At 38.2% G+C, this 18,699-nt stretch overlaps 3 protein-coding genes across 7 annotated transcripts in view; 2 read left to right on the top strand and 1 right to left on the bottom strand.

Moving 5' to 3' along the window:
- Nucleotides 1–1,900: 1,900 nt before the first annotated feature.
- LOC122844593 (ras-related protein Rab-39B-like) lies at nucleotides 1,901–5,803 on the bottom strand. The gene is made up of 4 exons (XM_044140218.1): nucleotides 5,514–5,803; nucleotides 3,998–4,230; nucleotides 3,058–3,328; nucleotides 1,901–2,804 (listed from the first exon to the last, which is right to left on the bottom strand). The coding sequence occupies exons 2-4, from the start codon at nucleotides 4,210–4,212 to the stop codon at nucleotides 2,649–2,651; spliced, it is 642 nt and encodes a 213-aa protein (XP_043996153.1). The 5' UTR covers nucleotides 4,213–4,230; nucleotides 5,514–5,803; the 3' UTR covers nucleotides 1,901–2,648.
- A 1,184-nt stretch (nucleotides 5,804–6,987) lies between these two features.
- rab38c (RAB38c, member of RAS oncogene family) lies at nucleotides 6,988–10,267 on the top strand. Of its 2 annotated transcripts, none has more exons than XM_044140217.1 (4): nucleotides 6,988–7,232; nucleotides 7,757–7,882; nucleotides 8,773–8,910; nucleotides 9,792–10,267. In XM_044140217.1, exons 1-4 carry the CDS (start codon nucleotides 7,065–7,067, stop codon nucleotides 9,948–9,950), a joined length of 591 nt encoding a protein of 196 aa, XP_043996152.1. In that variant the 5' UTR covers nucleotides 6,988–7,064; the 3' UTR covers nucleotides 9,951–10,267. The 2 variants fall into 2 exon arrangements, with proteins under 2 accessions (XP_043996152.1, XP_043996151.1); XM_044140216.1 differs by having other exon boundaries at nucleotides 6,988–7,351; nucleotides 7,752–7,882.
- Nucleotides 10,268–13,528: 3,261 nt separating this feature from the next.
- LOC122844588 (phosphatidylinositol-binding clathrin assembly protein-like) overlaps nucleotides 13,529–18,699 on the top strand; it is a 32,863-nt gene continuing 27,692 nt past the window's right edge. For 2 of the 4 annotated variants that reach the window (XM_044140209.1, XM_044140206.1), the window contains exon 1: nucleotides 13,530–14,357. In XM_044140209.1, coding sequence (XP_043996144.1) covers nucleotides 14,228–14,357 — 130 coding nt within the window. In that variant the 5' untranslated portion in view covers nucleotides 13,530–14,227. Of the gene's footprint in view, nucleotides 14,358–18,699 lie in introns of all 4 variants that reach the window. The other 2 variants (XM_044140207.1, XM_044140208.1) reach the window with 2 other exon arrangements.

Below are 18,699 nucleotides of genomic sequence, written 5' to 3'. Positions count from 1 at the left end.
GTAGCAGTGAGCTAATAAATAGATTGTTACCTTCAATGTAAAAAAGAGATTACAACCTGAACAGGTGATGTTTACTTTATAACATTTATGAACAAAGATTTGTTTTATTAAAGATGTGGAACCCCTGCATAAAGTGTGAAAAAGTCCAGAAAACGGCAAAAAATTTGAAGGATATAATAATTGCTACAATTATTATATCCTTCAAATATTAAAACAATATAAGATTGTTTTATAATATAAAAACAATGTAATATTGATTTTATATTTGGGTTTAAATTGATGCATATCCTTTGTATTTAAGCAACATTTCTTTTTACTATTCATGATAGTTAAGAAAATAACTTTTTAACTGACAGCTTCTAGATATACTATTTCAATTGGCTTTTTAAGACCTTATTTTCAAAATTATCCTAAACAACTGTACAAATTAAGGCCGAAGGAGCAACATGTGCAACTATGGTAAAAGGAGAATATTTTAAATGTTGTTGAAAAAATTTGAAAAGCAAAAAAATAAAGTGTTTAAAATGCTAATTTGAAATAGTGGTGTTATTAATGTTAGTTTTAACAATGATATTGCAACTTTTTGGAAAATGTTAGTGAATGCTCTCCAAATGTCCCCAAAACATCTTCTAAAACCTGCACACTTAGACCTTCTGAGAACCTTCAGAAAAAATGAACTAAAGATTCCCAGATAATTATAGGAAACATTTACAATGTAATGTAAGAGAACCTAAAGGGAGCGTTACCTAATTGTGGTAAGTAGTCAGTTGATAAGGGTAGTTGCCCTGGGAGGAAATGAGCACATAACATTGAAATACAGCTTGTTTGTTAGATGTTCCCTGAATAGGTTTTCTAATTCTTTTTTTGCATGTGCAGTCAATGGGGAAATGGCTCCACCATGTGGCGAGTTGTCCTTTGTTTGCTACTGAATATTTAGGCTGTGTTATGTGCTTTTTACAGAATAGAATTGCAAAGCGTTCCCTTCCCAGTCTTAGATTATTTCTGACATTTTAATCAGCTGGTTGACAGGAGAGGAAAAGGCTCAGTCTGTTACAGAGGCCACACCCCTAACCCTCTGGGAAAGTTACATTGAAGGTTCTCCAGATATTCCCCAATTGTTGGTTTTCACACAGTTGTGACTTTATATAACTATTAAGAAACATTCCTGGTGAAAAGAAACACTTCTGTTTTGATAAGACTTCTTGATAATGGAGTATATAATATATTCCAATGCAGCTCCAGTTAATACAGCTGCCTGAGAATACAATATACAGAAAAAGTTGATTTTCTTGACTGCAGACCAAAGTTTTGTTAATTGAGTGAGAGAATCTGAAACCAATGACTTACCTGAGATTCAGTCAAATGCTCAAATCTAGATTCAAATATAAAGTATTTTTATAAAAAGTATGAAGTATTTTGTAGGTCACTTTGACCTACTAAAAGCAGGCAAATTGAAAAAACTTTCCTTTTTTCTACTTTTCGTAGGTCACTTTTACCTGCTAGGTAACCTACGAAAAGCAGAATTTTTTTTTCAATTTTATAATCACATACTTTATGTATTCTTGTATTTTATAATCAGCATTTTACAATTTGAACTCACCTCTGAACAACATTAACCTTATTTTTGTTTGTTTGAAACTCAATGAATTAATTTGCTTCTTGACGGCCTAATGGATGACTAAGCATTAAATGTGTTTCATGAAGCAGACAGATTGAGGTCTGTGGATTGGAAGGTGGTTAGAGTTGATCAAATGAGATCAACCAAGCCTGACTTTCAATGTCTTTGTTCAGACTAAATTTGGTCATGACCTATGGGCTTAAAAAGTAACATTTTCAATACCTTTTTTCTACAGAGAAAAAAAATCAAACTTTAATAAAATCACAGCACATAGAAAGGATCCACGGGGTTTGCAGAGTATATTTTATAAACTGAACAGATGCACAACATGAAACTACCACACAAATGCATACACTCTTATCATTAGACTAATCTGAAACACAAGTAAGAAAATTGTCCTGTTAATAATCTTCCTATGGTCTGTTCTTAAAGGCAGTCAGTGAGCAGCTACAGAAGATTTTCCTTCTGACCAACTATTCCCTTCAGCATTTAGAGGTAAACCAATGGAAAAATCCCAACTATTGGCTTGTTTCATTGCTTCTGTTGTCCTGCACCTTCTCTCCATGTACACAGCAAGTCATATTCATGGCACAGGTGTCCACTTGGACAGTAACAACGTTTTCTTCTAATAGTTAGCGGTGTGGTGAGCCTCAGTTTTCCATCCAGACTAATTTCTTGTGGATACATGAGCAGATGGACACCAGACTGGCAGTATGAGTCTCTGGCTTCAACATAACCAGCCACAGGAGTTATCACTTGAGAAAAAGGCCAAAAGTGGCTGCAGTGTTGCTAAAAGCTACGGACACACGTAGGCATGCAGACGGAAAGGTGAGGGGTCAGGATGCTTCTTGTGCTTCTACACCTGTTGGGAATCTGAGCGTAGCTTTAAACGGGTGGTTTAACAGTGCCGTACATGTAGGAGTAACGTGAGTAACAGTCCCAAAAATCTGGCCTTAAAGCAGCAGCAGCAGAAAACTTCAGTCTGGTGAGGTTTTATTTATACCACCTTCCAGCTCGGGTGCTGCAGCCATCAGCAGAAACACTGCCGACTCCCTTTGGTGACTTCTTCAGAGGAATGGACCATGTTGGGAACAAATCCACTTTTTACTCCTTCCCAGCCATCTTGGATCTGGATGTCCCCACTTCGGACCAGCTCAAATATTTCCCTTGTCAAATCTACAAACGCCTGAAGAAAAGAGAAATCTTCAGTGAGAATTACATTAAATTTAGCTTAACTTCCAACAAATTTGGTTAATGGGAATGCATAGGACAATTACTTCTCACATAGGACCAAGTTCCTTAACAATTTATAGTTTAAAAATTGCATTTTGCATTTGCAATTTGCTTGATTATCTGAACCATTTCCATATAACATAAAGCCAAAATAGGAGACATCTCCGACGGTGCAGAAACTTTTAAACATCACTGTATGTTCAGACCTTCTCCACATTAATAGCATCCCGTGCCGAAGTCTCCACGTAACGCATCCCATAGGCCCCTGCCAGCTTCTCCGCCTCATGCTGGGTCACCTGACGCTGGGCCTCCAGGTCACACTTGTGGCCGACAAGCAGGAAGACGATGCTGTGTGGCTGGACGTGACTTCGCGCCTCCTCCAGCCAGTTATGGACGTTCTGGAAGGAGCGGCGGTTCGTGATGTCAAAGAGCAAAAGGCCGCCCACTGAGTTACGATAGTAGGCTCTGGTAATGGACCTGGACAGGAGAAAACATGGAATTAATCAGTTTGTAATTAATTTGTTGTTACATTCATACCATGCTGTGTCTTGCAAAAGGCTTTTAATTGCTTCCACATTTAATCACACTACAACCAAATGTCGAGTTGGATTTAATTGATATTATTTGAAATAGAGCAACACAAACAAATTCTGGCAAATAGAAAATATGGGGATAAAATGAATTCCACTGCATATGGTGTTAAAGGAAATAATCTGAACTGGAATCTTCAAATCCATCAAGAACTGGATGAGAATCAAGACGTGGAAAGTCATGAGCTGAGTCAGAAATCTGAAACAGTAAGAACAGTCTTTCTTCTTCATAAACTGAATCAGTGTTTTCTAACTTGTTTCACATTACAGTAAACATGAAGCAAAGAGATAAACCAATCAGAATTAGAAAAAGATCAGGCTCTGCAAACTTATATAGGGAATAAATTTTGGAATTAAGGGAATATAATAAAGGAGGTTTACAAGAGCAAAACGAATGTGGCAAACAAGACAGGAGCTGAACACAATAAAAACATGAAACAACAAATGGGATGAATGGGAAAAATGAGCCGGGAGTAAAATTTGTGCATTCTTGTTTATACATCATGAGGCTGATGAAAAGTGAAACTTGAAGCGGTGAGTACATTATTGTCTCTACCTGAACCTCTCTTGTCCTGCAGTGTCCCAGATCTGAAGTTTGATCCTTTTTCCTGGCTCGATCTCCACCAGGCGAGAGAAGAAGTCCACGCCCACAGTGGGGTCTGACACCTGGGCGAAGCGGCCCTCTGTGAACCTCCGGATCAGACATGACTTGCCCACTGTGGAGTCTCCGATGACGATCAGACGGAACTGGTAAAGCCATATTGTCTCCATGACTCATGTGAGTTTAATCTGTCGCAGAGAAAAATGTTAGAAGGTTTTTCACTGAGCGGTAAATGGAAGAGAGAAGCCAAATCTCACACTAATGAAATTAACTTTAAATTGTTTATTTTTTTCAGATCAGTTCATTGGTTAAGTTTGTACATTTCCATACACATTCCTTTGCACAAATGCACAAAGTGGGAAAAAAGAGAGTCTTAAGATGTCCAGTTTATAGTTTTTTATACATCATATATTGAGAGAAGACCAAAATTGAACTTTCAAACATACATGCAAAACTTTATTTGTGGGTTAAAGCACCGTCCCTACAGTCAAATATGGTGGAGGCAGTGTCATACTGAGGATATGCTCCTTCAGCAGGAACAGAGAAAGATGTAGAGGTAATAGCAAGAAGGAAGGAGCTAAATGTAATACAATCCTGAAAGAAATATCTGCTGGAGAGAATGTTCACCTTCCCACAGGATAATGACATTCCTGCCAGAGTTAAAGAGGAATGGTGTAGATCAGAGCATATTTATGTTAGAATGGCTCCATCAAATTCAAAGTCTAAATTCTATTGAAAACAGGACGGTCTTCTTCAAATGTAGCTAAATTTGAGCTAGTTTGCAAAGCAAACTAAACAAAAACAATGTGTAAATGTGTTAAAAGCTGGTTGAGACAAACAATCAAAAGATATTAACAAAGTAGTAACACATGTCAACTCAGTACATCATAGTTCTGCACTGCTTCATATTGGTTTACGACATACAATCTAAAAAATGTGGAAATGCTCAATGAACACTAACATCTCTAAAAATACCAAAGCAAATGGTTCTAAAAGTAACACAAATCTAATTTCTTCTTTTAAGCAGTGCATCTGTTTAAAAAGCATGAAATAAATCAGTTTAAGCCCCTGTGTGTGTCAATTATATCATCATTCTTGGTTCATAACAATATTATAATAAGTTCAAATAATTTCAGCCTTGTGCAAGTGATTCACAGTGGGGTGATCTAATTTGAGGAGATAAAAGGGAGGGGGAGGGCACTCCTCTCCAACTCAATAAACAGTGGTGTAGTCAGCCCCCATGTGGATTATAGAGTAGCTGGTAGGGAGCAATAACACTCAATGAGACATTGGAGCAAGCCATGTATGCTTTCAGTGAAGAAATACATGCAGAATATAACATGTTGTTACCCAGATCCCTAAAAGGTAAACAAAGCTGTTTTATCCATTAGATCTTCCCTAAATTATCCCAGGAGTATTTTTATTCTACTTATTTAAGATTATATATAAATACCTGGAAATGGTGGCCTACCTTGGTTCTGAGCTCAACAGCAGTGAAAAACAAGCTCCATGTTGATGATTGTGTCTTCTGAAAATAACCCCTGAGGCTTTCGGTAGCTATGATGCAGCTTCTTACAGGAATAACCTCCAAAAGACGCAACACATGAACCCGTCCAGATCACGGTTTCAAAAGTGCAGAATGTAGCTGCTCAGCTCGCAGTGCAGCTAGTGAAGCTAGTGATGGGAGCTGCTGATATTTCCGTGTGATCATCCGAAATGGCAGCAGGACACAGCACCACCACCAGCAGCAGCGGCAGCATCACGCACAAACACCTCTTCCTCGCCCTCAGCAGCATCAGTACCGTAACTACACCGACAGCAGCGCAGCGACAAACTATCAACATGCTGCATTCGTGCACTGGAGAAACAGAATGGCGTGAGGTCCACAGTTTTATTTAACTTCATCACTGCGTGCAAAGAATGATGTTTAGATAACCACCGACTTTTGAAACTTAGTTTGCCCAATGTAAAAACCATCATAACCGGATAATTAATTTTTAAGGATTGTGTACAAAAATAGAATAGCACACATTCCTACTTTAAAGAGTGTATATTTCCTTTTTATTGCTATTCTAACAGTGTGCACCGTGTTGGTGTCGCAACTGTAGGGTTTTACTGTTAGTTTTGGTATTATTCGTAATGGATTGAGTTATAACAGGGAATGAAGTGGAATGTCACCAGAAAATGTATAAAAATTCACTCAATTTCTGCAGTTATATAGCTTCCGTTTTCATGACATGATGAAATGATATGTACACAACTACTGGCTAACTTCACTAAAAACAGTTTAGATTTACTTAATTATTCAGGTAAATTAATCGTGACGCTTTCAGGAAAGAGAAGTGAGGCTGAAAGCGATATTTCCAAGCAGTACATGAAGTAACCATTTACTTTCACTAAGACAGATGTTAGACACGGACATAAAATCTAATGTTTTGACGGCACTGTTTGCCGCAGACTGCAGCGCTTCATTTCCTTGCAGCGTGGACTGATGGAACCTTCCTAGTTCCTATTTTGACAACAAAGCAGACGATGCGTTCAGGTACTGTAGGGATAAAATGTCGTAATGCACAAACAGGGACACAAAATTTGTGGTTGACAAAAAACATTCTTCCATATTTTAGGCTTAAAAACGCAAAAGAAAAAAGTTTAAAATAAATCCTTTGACATAACATAGGCCTATAACTTGACAAATCGAGCCCCACATTGGTAAAAAGGTGTAAATGTTAGCATTTCTATTATATATACTATATAAATAACATTTTTATCATTCCCCCTAATAAATGTTATAGGCTATTTGAGAGGTGGAAGGGGGGTGAAAGATTGAAGAAAAGAATGTGATTGGTGCCTATATTTACGAGTAGCTCTTAAATGCACCATCAACTCGTCTTAGTCGGCTGTTAGACACGCGTTCAAACTGTTATAATAGGTTGGCCTTAAAATGATCAGCTCAGACCGTCAACGCTGTTTTTCCTGCAGATGGGATGTTTTGTTCGTAATTTGACAGAAAAAAAAACTTTCCATGACTTTGTTGTCACCAACATCACGTTTTTCAACATCTTATTGTGTATTTGTTTATTTATTTCCATTTTTGTCGTTTTTGTCGAGCTGCAGGCATGCAGCAGGAGCTTCTTTTCAAAGTCCTGGTTGTCGGGGATCTTGGAGTTGGGAAAACTTCTATTATCAAGCGGTACGTTCATCAGATCTTCTCCCAGCACTACAGAGCCACCATCGGGGTTGACTTCGCGCTGAAGGTTCTGCAGTGGGACAGTGACACTGTGATCCGGCTGCAGCTGTGGGACATAGCAGGTCTGCCTCAGCTTTGTACACCAAAAAAACAAACAAACATAAAAAAAAAAAAATCTTTTGAGCTGATATTTTTAAAATAATTAAAGAGCAAGTAGGCCTACTTGCAAACTTGAAAGTACTTTAACGTGGCTGTTGTGTTTGTGACTGTGTCAGAAATTGGAACAATGAAAACTACTTCCCCAGTGAGTCAGTCTGCCCTCTGCATGCCACAGAGCCTCCCTGTACTTGATGCCTCCTCGTGGAATGTAGATCTTGTGTCTGACTGTGACTGAAGTGTTCCCATGATCAATAATATCAATCACATGATGGTAGCTGCCATAAGATACATGGGCTCGCTTACACACACACACATACTCAAATATTTGTGGAGTTGCGTTGATTTGCTGTTCTTGTGTCCCAGGACAGGAGCGGTATGGGAACATGACCCGTGTCTACTACAGGGAGGCGGTGGGAGCACTGGTGGTGTTTGATGTGACGAGGGCTTCCACGTTTGAGGCTGTGCTGAAGTGGAAGGATGACCTGGACTCTAAGGTGAGTCAAACTCAGTTTTAGGATTAGGGATTTTGTGTCCTTTTCTGATCACTCTGTGTCTCTCTCAATCTGTAACTTTACAAAAACAGTGACCTTTCCTGGTAATTCAGATTCTATATAAACACTAAATCTGTGAATGTAATTGAATGTGATCATGCAGTGATACAGAAATCTGTAGTTGTGTGTCATCAGCATAGAAGTAACTTTCTGTGCTAGATGTTGAATAAAATGAATTGAAAATAGAGCCTTGAGGAATCAGAAATATCATTGCCAATTGATACAAAGTAAAGCTTAACCAGTGATTAAGATTTGAACTAGTTTTCCACTGAACAAGATATTCACACACTTTTCCAGTCAACCAATTTGTATGTTATAGCCAACTATGCCTCTCTTACGATTCAGTAACACCAGCACAGAAGTTTTAGATGCATTATTTTTAAGCTTTGTCATTTAAAATTTTTACCAGTGCAGTATCAGTGCTGTGATATGGTCAAATCCCCTGATTGGAAAGCATTTTTTAATTAAAAGGCTGTAAATTTGTAATAGACTTTGGTCAAGAGAAGACAAAATACATGTGGTAAGAAATGTTGTAATATCTCATAATCTACACTAGGGGGCGCAGGCAAGCCTTGAATAAAAGTGGCCTGAAGGTGGAGCCTTGGGAAACTCTTTGTCTGCTTAGATTTACAATTACCAGGTTAAACCAAGATGTTTTGGATGGTTGTAAAAATCCAAAAGTTCAAAAGATACTGATACAGGTGAATGAGTATTTTTGGGCTTGACTTTTAAATTAATAATCACAGTATTTTTTGCACGATCTTGTTAAAATATTGGATATAAAGTAGTGGATGATGCAGCTATAATGTGAGGTTCTTTTTATCTTTCCTCAGGTGACTCTGAACCATGGGAGACCAGTTCCTGCTGTTCTGCTTGCCAACAAGTCAGACCAAATAATGTGTCAGCTGCCCAAACTGGACTTCTTTTGCAGGGAGAATGGGTTTGTGGGCTGGTTTGAGACTTCTGCAAAGGTAACATCACTTACAAAATCAGAACAGCAGCATCCAGACCCATACTCCTGATTTTTAAGGCAGAACTGCACTATTGCTTTTAAGGCAACAGCAGCTGACTCTAAAATCAAAAGATTTGCTTGAAACATAAATTATTTTCTCAATTTTTAAGAGAGAAACTGAAAAAAAGTGTAGCATGAAGTCCAGACTTCTGTTTTTTTTCCTTTTCTGGCTCAATGTGTCTAAAGAATTACATCATGTCAGAGTAAAAGTCAGAGAAAACATTTCAGTTGACGAATCCATAAACTCTGCAGACAGCTCAGTGAGATCAGGACAGAAACATCCACTGCGGTTCACAGCAGGATCCTGAGGTGAGCATGGAAACATGACTGAAAGACATCACAGCTGATGGTCAGACAGTTCACTGTTAAAACACAATAATGTCACTCCATCCATCCATCCATCCATTTTCTATACACCCTTTGTCCCTAATGGGGTTGGGAGGGTTGCTGGTGCCTATCCCCAGCTAATGTTCCGGGCGAGAGGCGGGGTCACCCTGGACAGGTCGCCAGTCTGTCGCAAGAATAATGTCACTGACAAATAAATAATTTTGGGCTGTGTAGGCGCTCAAACAGCTGGAAAAAACATTTTTGACTTATCAGTAGCACAAGATAAAAATGTAGCACATCCAGGTTTTGAAAATCTACACATTTTATTCTGAATTCACAGAAACCTAACTGCAAATTCACCAGGTACTTTTCTTTGAACCTCTATAATCCAATTTAAGGTGTTACTAAATCCAGTAAAAAAAAAACATGTTTTGTAGCATTCTGCTCATTCATGATGCAAAATAAGTTGTGAAGAGCATTTCTACAGAAATGTTTGTGTGCTCTGACCATCAGGACAACACAAACATCGACGAGGCAGCGCACTGTTTGGTGGAGCACATCATGAACAACGAGGAGAGCTCAGTGTCAGAGCAAGAGCCCACCTCTATCCTTCTGTCGGGATATACAAGCACCACAAGGAGTCCTTTAAACTGTTCTTCATGTTTAAAATGATCACATAACATCAGTGAAGAAAGATCTGAAAGAAAAGTTCCTTTTATAAGTTACATGTAGTAAGTAAGAACATTATTTAAAGCTGTGCTCACACTCCAATATAGCGGAGTATGTAAAGTGGAGCACAAACAGCAAGAGAGTTTTGTTTTTTATGGTTTTATTTTGTGTTATTTAACTAACTAGAAAAATGTAAACACATAAAATATGAACATCCTCTGAAAGATTGATCTTATATTTAGTTTGTGAGCCATGTGTCACAGACAATGTGAGTTCATGGTTTGAATATTTTTATTGGTTTCTGCAATTAACACAATAAATGTCAGCCTGGTCATGAAGCGGAGTCATTCTATTTTATGTTTTAGATTTCTGTGTCCCTGAAAATAAAAAGAAGCCTGCATTTTTAATATGCATTTTTAAAACATATATATGTCTAACTAGCTAGAAAAATGAACAAGTATTTCAAATAATTACCTTCTCTGAACATTTTACAGCAAAGCACTTCTGCCACATTCTTTGGAGAAAAAATCCTGACTTCCGTGGTGGATGGAGGTTGTGACTTGATTCAACCCAGAAACGTCAGATCACACGTGGTTAGATGGCTGCAGCCAGGTGTAACGGCTGCAGCAGGTTCACCACACCCTGCAGCAGAGCTAAGGCTCAAGAGGAAGGTATTTTAAAAACTAACTTTAATCTGATGAGGTAAAAATGGAACATTAGGAACATTTTAACACATCTTATTACTGCAACCACTTTGGAAAAGAAAAACAATTAAGAATTTCTCAGTCACATTCTTTTTGTGCTTTTGATATTTTAATGTGTCCCAATTTTCTCAATGCTGCAGTCTCTGTTTATCTTGACAAAGATAGATAGATGTCCCAGCAGGACCTTCTGCAGGTCAGCCTTTTCTCTCTATGAAGCTGTAATCCTGTGTGCAATATTAGAAACAGTTATCAGCTTGAATGGTCCTTGAGAGAAAAATTTACAAAAATCCCCTTCGGTCAAAATAAATATAGAGGTAATTGTGGTTTCCATGTCTAGTCAGTGACATCTCCAGTCCAAAGAAAATACAAACATCTCTGGAGAGATGAGTTTTTGCTGCAGATATAAAAGGAAACTATGCCAGAGCTGACTTGCTGTCAAACTGTTGCACCATTGTTGTTGTAAGTTGTTGTTTACAACCACAAAATCAATATCTTCCCAAATCTGAGTCTTTTCTTTATTTCTTTAAAATCAGCAAAGAGAACCCGTCTGCTTTTGTGCCAGCGTGCTTTGAGTGTTATTTAAAATTCAGTGTTTTCTATTACATGTTGCTTTGGATTTTACTTCACACCCGGTAATGAGCTCCTGGATCAATTTGTAAAATTACAAATGTGTGTCTCTATTCTTTGTGGACATGCCAAAGAAAAGTAATTCTTGTTTTCGTGTCTGTTGTGTTTTTAGGATCTCTTCATAAATCACAAGATGCTTCAATAAAATCTCACAAAACAGGATAGTATGAGAGCTTAAAGATCGTCCGCGACCATATATTTTAAATTATTGGCAATCCTAGACATAAAAAACACCTCCAAGATCAATAGGTAGTTAAACACCTGAAAAAAAAAAACAATTAACTTTTTATCAAATGCTATGAAGAAAACCCAAAGCGACTTTGGAGGGATGGGAGCCAAATTAAACTTTTATAATGAAAAAAGATGAAAAAATATTGTTTTATTGCGTGGTGTTAACGGGGCTTCATCCCTGTGGTCAGAAGATATTAAGGGCATATGAGCCTCAGCGACAAAAAAGCTGAACTGAGAAAACATAATTATGCTGAAGGGATTCCAACTCAGACTGGGTTTGAGATTCACCCAAACCAATTTCATGCCAAATAAAAAGAAGAGTCAGAGCTTCTCTTTTATTAAAAACACACGTGTGTTTTATCCAACCAGACGTTCATGAAGCACTGAACGTGAACATCTAACATCTCTCATATTCTAGCATAAATCCTTTAACGTAACATAACATACAAAAGAGTTGAGCTGAGCAAAACCTACAAAAAATTATATCACAATTTACAAATTCATGTTGTGATTTGAACCTTTTGATGAAATACCAGTATTGCGTTATGAGTTAATCCACTTGATTTTTTATTATACAATAACATTTAGATGTTACTTTAACTTTGCAAGTTATTTATCTAACAGAGTCCAGCAGACTGCATTATGTTGTTGACTTTGCAGCAATCACCTCTCCTATCATCATGCAAGTGTCAACAATGGGAAGGCTTAATTTTCACAGGAATAAACCACCAAAGGAATGTGGGTCAGTAGAAGCAGCCATCTACCACAATCAACAAAGAAAGGTTGAGTGGGCAGAAAGGAGACAGAAGCACTGAGTTAGGAGTACTTTTTATGAGAAAGAAAAAAAATACAAATTTATTTGAAGCAATATTTCTGTCAATGTTTCCTTCAGGAAAACAATACAGTAAACACAGAATAAGTGTGTTCAAAGAGCTTTCCTAGCCATAACCCTGGGAGAAAAACAATAATAATAAAAACTACCTCTGGTTAAACTTAGCAATAGCTAGATTAATTATGTTATTCAAGAAAGGGACTCAACTAGATACAGAAGCTGAGAGACATGGGTCCTTTCTACAGAAAAAATAGCAAGGACTATAACAGTTTATGCTAACAACTGCTCTGTCTATGAACCCATCCAGAAAAGAGACAAAGCAAAACACAGAACCACCAAGCTAGGAGTAATAAAAAAAAGGATGAAATCAAGTTAATAAACAGACATGGTGAGGGAGGAGAACTTTCTATGAGAACAAAATAACAAGAACCCCAAATTAACAGCTGTATCCTGAAAAGAGGATACAGACACACAAAGCAAAGGGTATTTTCTGTTGAAGACAAAAAATAAATAAACACCAAGCAATACTTGTGCCAACATCTTTACCTAGAAAACAGACAAAGCCCATCATAGAAACAATGTGCCAGTACTTTCTGTCTGAGGGAAAAACAAAGAGTACACCTTTAGTCAAGTGCTCTGAGACTGAGATGGTCAGGTGTGATTTCTCCTAAGGGAAACACTCTGCACTCCTCCAGAGCGTTTTACAGTTTCAGTCATACAAACTGAAAAATACCTGCTTACCAGAATGAACTGTAACAAAAAGGAAATTCTCCTTTGCATGATGTATTTGGATTTCCATACATCTTTCAAATCAAGCTGCTAGATGAGGGGACACACATTGTAAAAAGAATAAAACAACTGACTAATCTAAATGATAACAGGGTATATGTTGGCATAAATATATCACAACTTAAAGCGACAGACACTAAAGGTGGGTCTTGTTCTGTCTATGAACTCATCCAAATAATGGATTTGTGTTTAGATTTGTCTCGAGGCATCAGTGCTCAGCAAGGTGACCACAGCAGATAATTGCCTCATCAACCGGGTTCTGCTTTAAGACGCCCTTCCCAGACACGAGAAGTTGCCCAATCGCCCTCGTCTCCCTCTCCGTCACCTGATTCACGTGCTGCCATTTTACACACAAATTTGACTGGCATAATAATAATTGAGGGGGGATAAGAACTGGCCTATCGGTAACCTTTAAGAGAGAAATACTCCCCTTTTTTCAGTGCGCAGACTGAAAGAGACTGAGGTTGGTGCAGCCAGCGCGGGGTGCTGTGGGGATCAGAGAGGTGTTTGCGCTCGGATCGCTTTGATTCTGGAGGAGAAACCGGGTCAAGAAGAGGGAGACTGCTGGGAAGGAAAGGACAATGCTGTTTTGTGTCGTTTCGTCGCTCACACTGGATGCCACGCAGATTTTACTACTAATCACGGTCCGTTTTTAGATTAGGGACATTTCGGATTTGGAGTTGGCACGGACGCACCCTGCCACCGGCATCCCAGCCTTTGGGCAGCATCTATATCAGGGATCGCTCACGGTGCACTGGCTACACCGCATGCCAGCAAGCTCTTTATGCAGATTTCTACCTACATTCGTCGTTTTGCCTGAATGTGACTGTCCTCTGTCATTTTTTACATGATTTTTTTGGCCGCCGCATGAATTCTCCCACCCGATCCTCGTCGGTGTACTCTGCTGCTTCTCTCCTCCTCCTCGTCTTCCTCCTCCTCCTCTTCCTCCTGACTCTCACAGAGGGCACTACCCTCCTCCCTACCACTAAAGACATTTTGATCATCCTCCCCAGCTCCCCCCACCCGGACACGACCATCACCACCACCACCACCACCACCTCCTCTTCCTCCTCTTCCTCCTCCTCCTCCACTGTAACATGTCGGGACAGTCTTTGACGGACCGGATCGCCGCCGCGCAGCACAGCATGACCGGCTCTGCCATCAGCAAAGCCGTCTGCAAGGCCACGACGCATGAAGTCAGCGGACCCAAGAAGAAACACCTTGACTGTAGGTTGAAAGCATGCCATCACTGCTCCTAGCTGCTGTAGCTCATAGAATAGCCTGCATGCACCTTTTCTCTCTCGCTCTCTCACAAAGGACAGTCTGTACAAACAGCATCCGGCCGAGTTATATTTGCAACCTGTTTTTATTAGAAATAAGTATTTGCGTCTGGGATGTGCGGGGGGCTAAAGCGCGCACGCAACAATGAGCCTGAGCATCATCAGCGCAAGATTTAAATAAAGGGGCGAGGGAGCGGGGCACTATCTGGGCATGTCATTCTGGGGAAATAGGCCACTCTGGAATGGACTAATCACATTGCAACCAGCCGCTTTATATTGTGGGCCTATCCATTATTAACGCCACTATCAGCAGCAGCAGCAGCAGCAGCAGCGTGCATGCAGCACTAGGCTACATTCCCCTGGAGACACTTCAGTACATAATGTGCATTATCGTGCAGCATCACCAAACATCTTCCTCTTCATTTCCACAACCGCGCATTCAAGTTCACTGTCTCGTCCTCAGGGGTTTCATCGTTAATGAATGTCCTGCTGTCAGTCCTGAACGCACAATAGCTTCACTTCTGTCTGTTGGTTATAAAAAAAGGCGTTAGAGAACAGAAATGCTGATTGTTTATTATCTTAAACTAAAAACACGAGATTTTTATTACGAAACTTAGCTAACAGTGATTCTTGAGAAGTGGGGCAAAATGGGTTTAAATTTTCACCCCCTAAAATTTTAATTATTCCTCAATCTGATGTAGCTATACAATCATGACTTATAATGCTTTAGAAGTGTAAATGTTGCTGGATCCCAGTTGCAACATTTTTTTGAAAATTACATTTTTAATGGACCTGACCTACTTTGTCAACACCATCTGACAAAAATCAATATAAAATAATTTTTAATGACCCTATTCGTGATATTTTTACTCAGTTTTACAGACAAATGCCTCTCAATAAACAAAATAAATATTATTTCAAACAAAAAACAACATAAAGTCCATATTAAGGAGTTGACATGGAACTGAAGATGATGACAAATTAGTGAATAAAATGAAATACTCGATACATGTGAAGTAATGCCATTTATGTAAGACATTAAAATGAATTAACTGCACATTTAAGTGAGATTTGTCAACACTACCACTGAAAGAGTCACACTGTCAGTTAAAAACCCTGATGGAGTTGACATCTGACAGAGTTGACGAAATTCTAATTTATATCATGTTATTCTGAAGAGGCCATGTTGTAGCTCATCAGGTCCATGACATCCTTACATTACACCAAAGTTAAGCATTTATTTCACAAAATGTCATCAAATTTTTGTAAATTGTCAGTTATGGTGTAGATGCATCATGGTTGTGACGAGCAATTTAGGAGTAAAACTGTAAAAAATAAAATTTAACAATAATGTAAGCTAACTAGAGCTGCTTCGCCCTCTTAGCAAAGGAAGAGAAGGGAAGAGGTCCTGGGGTCCTCAGAACTTCTGATGCCGGATTTATTTTAAACATTCTTTTTGTGTCTGACAGTGATGACAAAAACTTGGCACAAATTTAAATTGAGTTGGAAAAAATATAAAAATGATTTTTAATTCAATTTATTGATACTTTTATAATTATTTATTTGAATACTTATACTTAATTGTCAAAATATATTATCTCAGTATTCCTTTAATTGTTTTAAACTATTATAACGTACTGAGTTCTGCTCCAGGACAAGGGATTTTAAACACACCATCCACCTACTACAATGTTTAAAATAAAAAAATATTCAGCAAACATCAGAAAAACATGCATTATTGTGCTCACATGGCCCAGGTTAGTTTAGTCAGATATTTGAAAAAATTATATTGTGTATATTTTATTCAAATTTGTTCTTTATCCATAGGACCTGTTTTGTCCTCCTCAAGAATCACTGCTAAAACATAGTAAGATTTCCCTTATAAAATGTGTAACATGTAGGTAGTAAATCTGTTTTTAATGAATCTGTGAATACTTTATGAACTGCTTATATTGTGGAAAAGAGGACAGCCAATGACCAATATTTTACCACTCCTATAACTCTCCTGTAGCTTTTTAAAAACTACTCAATGATGCTTCACAAAAGCTGAATATAAATCGGTTCATGGTTTCACAAGCCCTTTATTGGGATAGTCCTATGATTTTATAATGCTTTTATAAATGGCTTGGAAATTGTTCATAAACTATTTAATGAAGCTATTAATCACAAACCATTAATACTGAGCAATAACTCATTATTAATCAGAGACATTTAGAACTACAAAATAATTACTAATAACTAATAAATGGTTAACCAGTTATCAAATAAGCTATGAATCATAATTGATTATTATAGACTTGTGCATTATTTAAAGGGTGAGAGTGAAGTTAAAAGTGACCAGTGCCCCATATAATAGATAGATAGATAGATAGATAGATAGATAGATAGATAGATAGATAGATAGATAGATAGATAGATAGATAGATAGATAGATAGATAGATAGATAGATAGATAGATAGATAGATAGATAGATAGATAGATAGATAGATAGAGTTGCATTCTAAGCAAAATAAAACAATAAAACATGTTGAATGTATTTTAGCAGCTTTTTTAACTTGCATTTCTGTTTTTAAAATAAATCAAAGAAGTTAGGCCTTGTTTTCTTTTCTTATTAAATGTTTCTGTGTAAATACTGTGATATCTTAGTATTTTCCAAGAATTTTACTGTTGAACCAGAGAGGATCAAAAACAACCAAAGCTCCTAAAAAACCCAGAATAGCCTTTTGATTTAGTACTGAAACAAAAGATGCAATCAGACAGAAACTTCAGCATCATCAGCCACTCTTTATGTTCAGCCTTATTTACACCACAGGAGGGCTTATCCTGATTGAGTTGGGAGTGAATAACTGATACAAATTATAGTTCTGTTTTTTTGGGGGGGACTTTTTTGTTTTTTGGTACCCTACAGGCCATGGCGCCCTGGGCAGAAAGCCATGTCTCCCACTGCACATAGATTGCCTGATTGACTGTACCTGCACAGGGCTTCCTCTGCATGTACGTTTTACCAGTGATTGTAATTAAGTTAGGTGGCCTTTTCAAGTTTTTTTTTCTTTTTACAATCACTTGACATAATCGATAGAGAGCACATCCAATCAACGCAGTTGAGAGTCGGACAGACTGAAAAAAAAGAGAGAAAGTGAACAAAAAGAGTGAGATGGCTAATCTGGAGGAAAATGTGGATAAATCAGCCGTAGAGACACCACGAGGCACGTAGCCAAACAGCCTGGGAGTCAGTCATCCAGCTGCATGCCCAGCCAGTCAGCCGGCAACTCTGGCAGCGCATTACTCAGTCATGTCCACAGCAGAGACACTGGGAATTATGGGTCCCTTTAGGGAGGTTTGCCACCGGGCGTTCTGACATCTGTATTGCTTTTCCCCTGTTTAAATACAGAAAAACAAAGAAAGAAAAACAAAAACTCATTAGACTGACTGAAAATCATCAAAAAGCACTGGCGCAACAATAAATAATTACTGGTTGTTTGATTTAATCACTGAAGGTTTTAAGAGGACTGTGTTTTTTGGGAGGCGGTTGTTTTGTGGGTAGAAGCTGAACATTTCTGCTTTGTGCTTTGATTACATGAATTTAATTCATGTAATCAAATATTTGTCTTCAAATAAAGCATTGATATAAACTCTGAAAAATATCAGACAAATTGCCTCAAGTAATTAGATTTATTTCTGGCAAATCTTCAAGCACTCTGTAGCTGTGCCGATATTAATTTGTAGAAAGCTGCCCACTTCAGTGCCTGTCATGAGTGGGAGTATTCAGAAAATTAAAGCAAAGCTTGTACAGTTTCAACAATGGATTTAATGTAACTGCTCTCAAGGACAAAATAGTTTCACCTCGAACGGTCCACAAAGAAAGCATACATGAGACTTTTTATTGTGCTGAAGGGAAACTCTACTCCTTGTTCCATTAATCTGCCCTCGCTTACTTGTTTAGCTGTTTTGTTCTGAGAGATACTTTCTATTTGAACTGGAGGGTCTCTCTTGCATAAGGCAGGGTGTAGCATGCAGAGCGTGAAATGTTCAAGGCATCGGGAAATGTATTCGTGATGAGGAGGTCAGTGGTTCTGAACCGGTGGCTGGCTGAGGGGACCTTGGTGATGGAGAGAATAAAGATAAAACAAAACTTCTCTGGAGGAGAATCTGATGAATCATATCAGGGAAATGTCAGCTCCTCATTTTCACTTAAACCATATCCACGCTCTCTTTGTGCAGCCATTACTGCATTCTAGTTTTTTCCCCCTTTTTTTCACTGAACTACCTGGTAAACAAGATTCTAAAA

This window comes from Gambusia affinis, linkage group LG15 (genome assembly GCF_019740435.1).
Source record: "Gambusia affinis linkage group LG15, SWU_Gaff_1.0, whole genome shotgun sequence".
Classification (NCBI taxonomy): Eukaryota; Metazoa; Chordata; class Actinopteri; order Cyprinodontiformes; family Poeciliidae; genus Gambusia; species Gambusia affinis.
The sequence above is the reverse complement of the archived record's forward strand: the minus strand, read 5'-3'. Positions and strand labels throughout refer to the sequence as shown.

What these genes read in the sequence shown, in the direction of transcription:
- LOC122844593 (XM_044140218.1), bottom strand. Translation starts at nt 4,212, where the DNA reads ATGGAGACAATATGGCTTTACCAGTTCCGTCTGATCGTCATCGGAGAC. An exon ending in GCAGGACAAGAGAGGTTCAG is followed by an intron (nt 3,329 to 3,997) that starts GTAGAGACAATA and finishes TCTCCTGTCCAG; the next exon opens with GTCCATTACCAGAGCCTACT. An exon ending in ATGCTATTAATGTGGAGAAG is followed by an intron (nt 2,805 to 3,057) that starts GTCTGAACATAC and finishes TCTTTTCTTCAG; the next exon opens with GCGTTTGTAGATTTGACAAG.
- rab38c (XM_044140216.1), top strand. Translation starts at nt 7,159, where the DNA reads ATGCAGCAGGAGCTTCTTTTCAAAGTCCTGGTTGTCGGGGATCTTGGA. An exon ending in GCAGCTGTGGGACATAGCAG is followed by an intron (nt 7,352 to 7,751) that starts GTCTGCCTCAGC and finishes CTTGTGTCCCAG; the next exon opens with GACAGGAGCGGTATGGGAAC. An exon ending in AGGATGACCTGGACTCTAAG is followed by an intron (nt 7,883 to 8,772) that starts GTGAGTCAAACT and finishes ATCTTTCCTCAG; the next exon opens with GTGACTCTGAACCATGGGAG.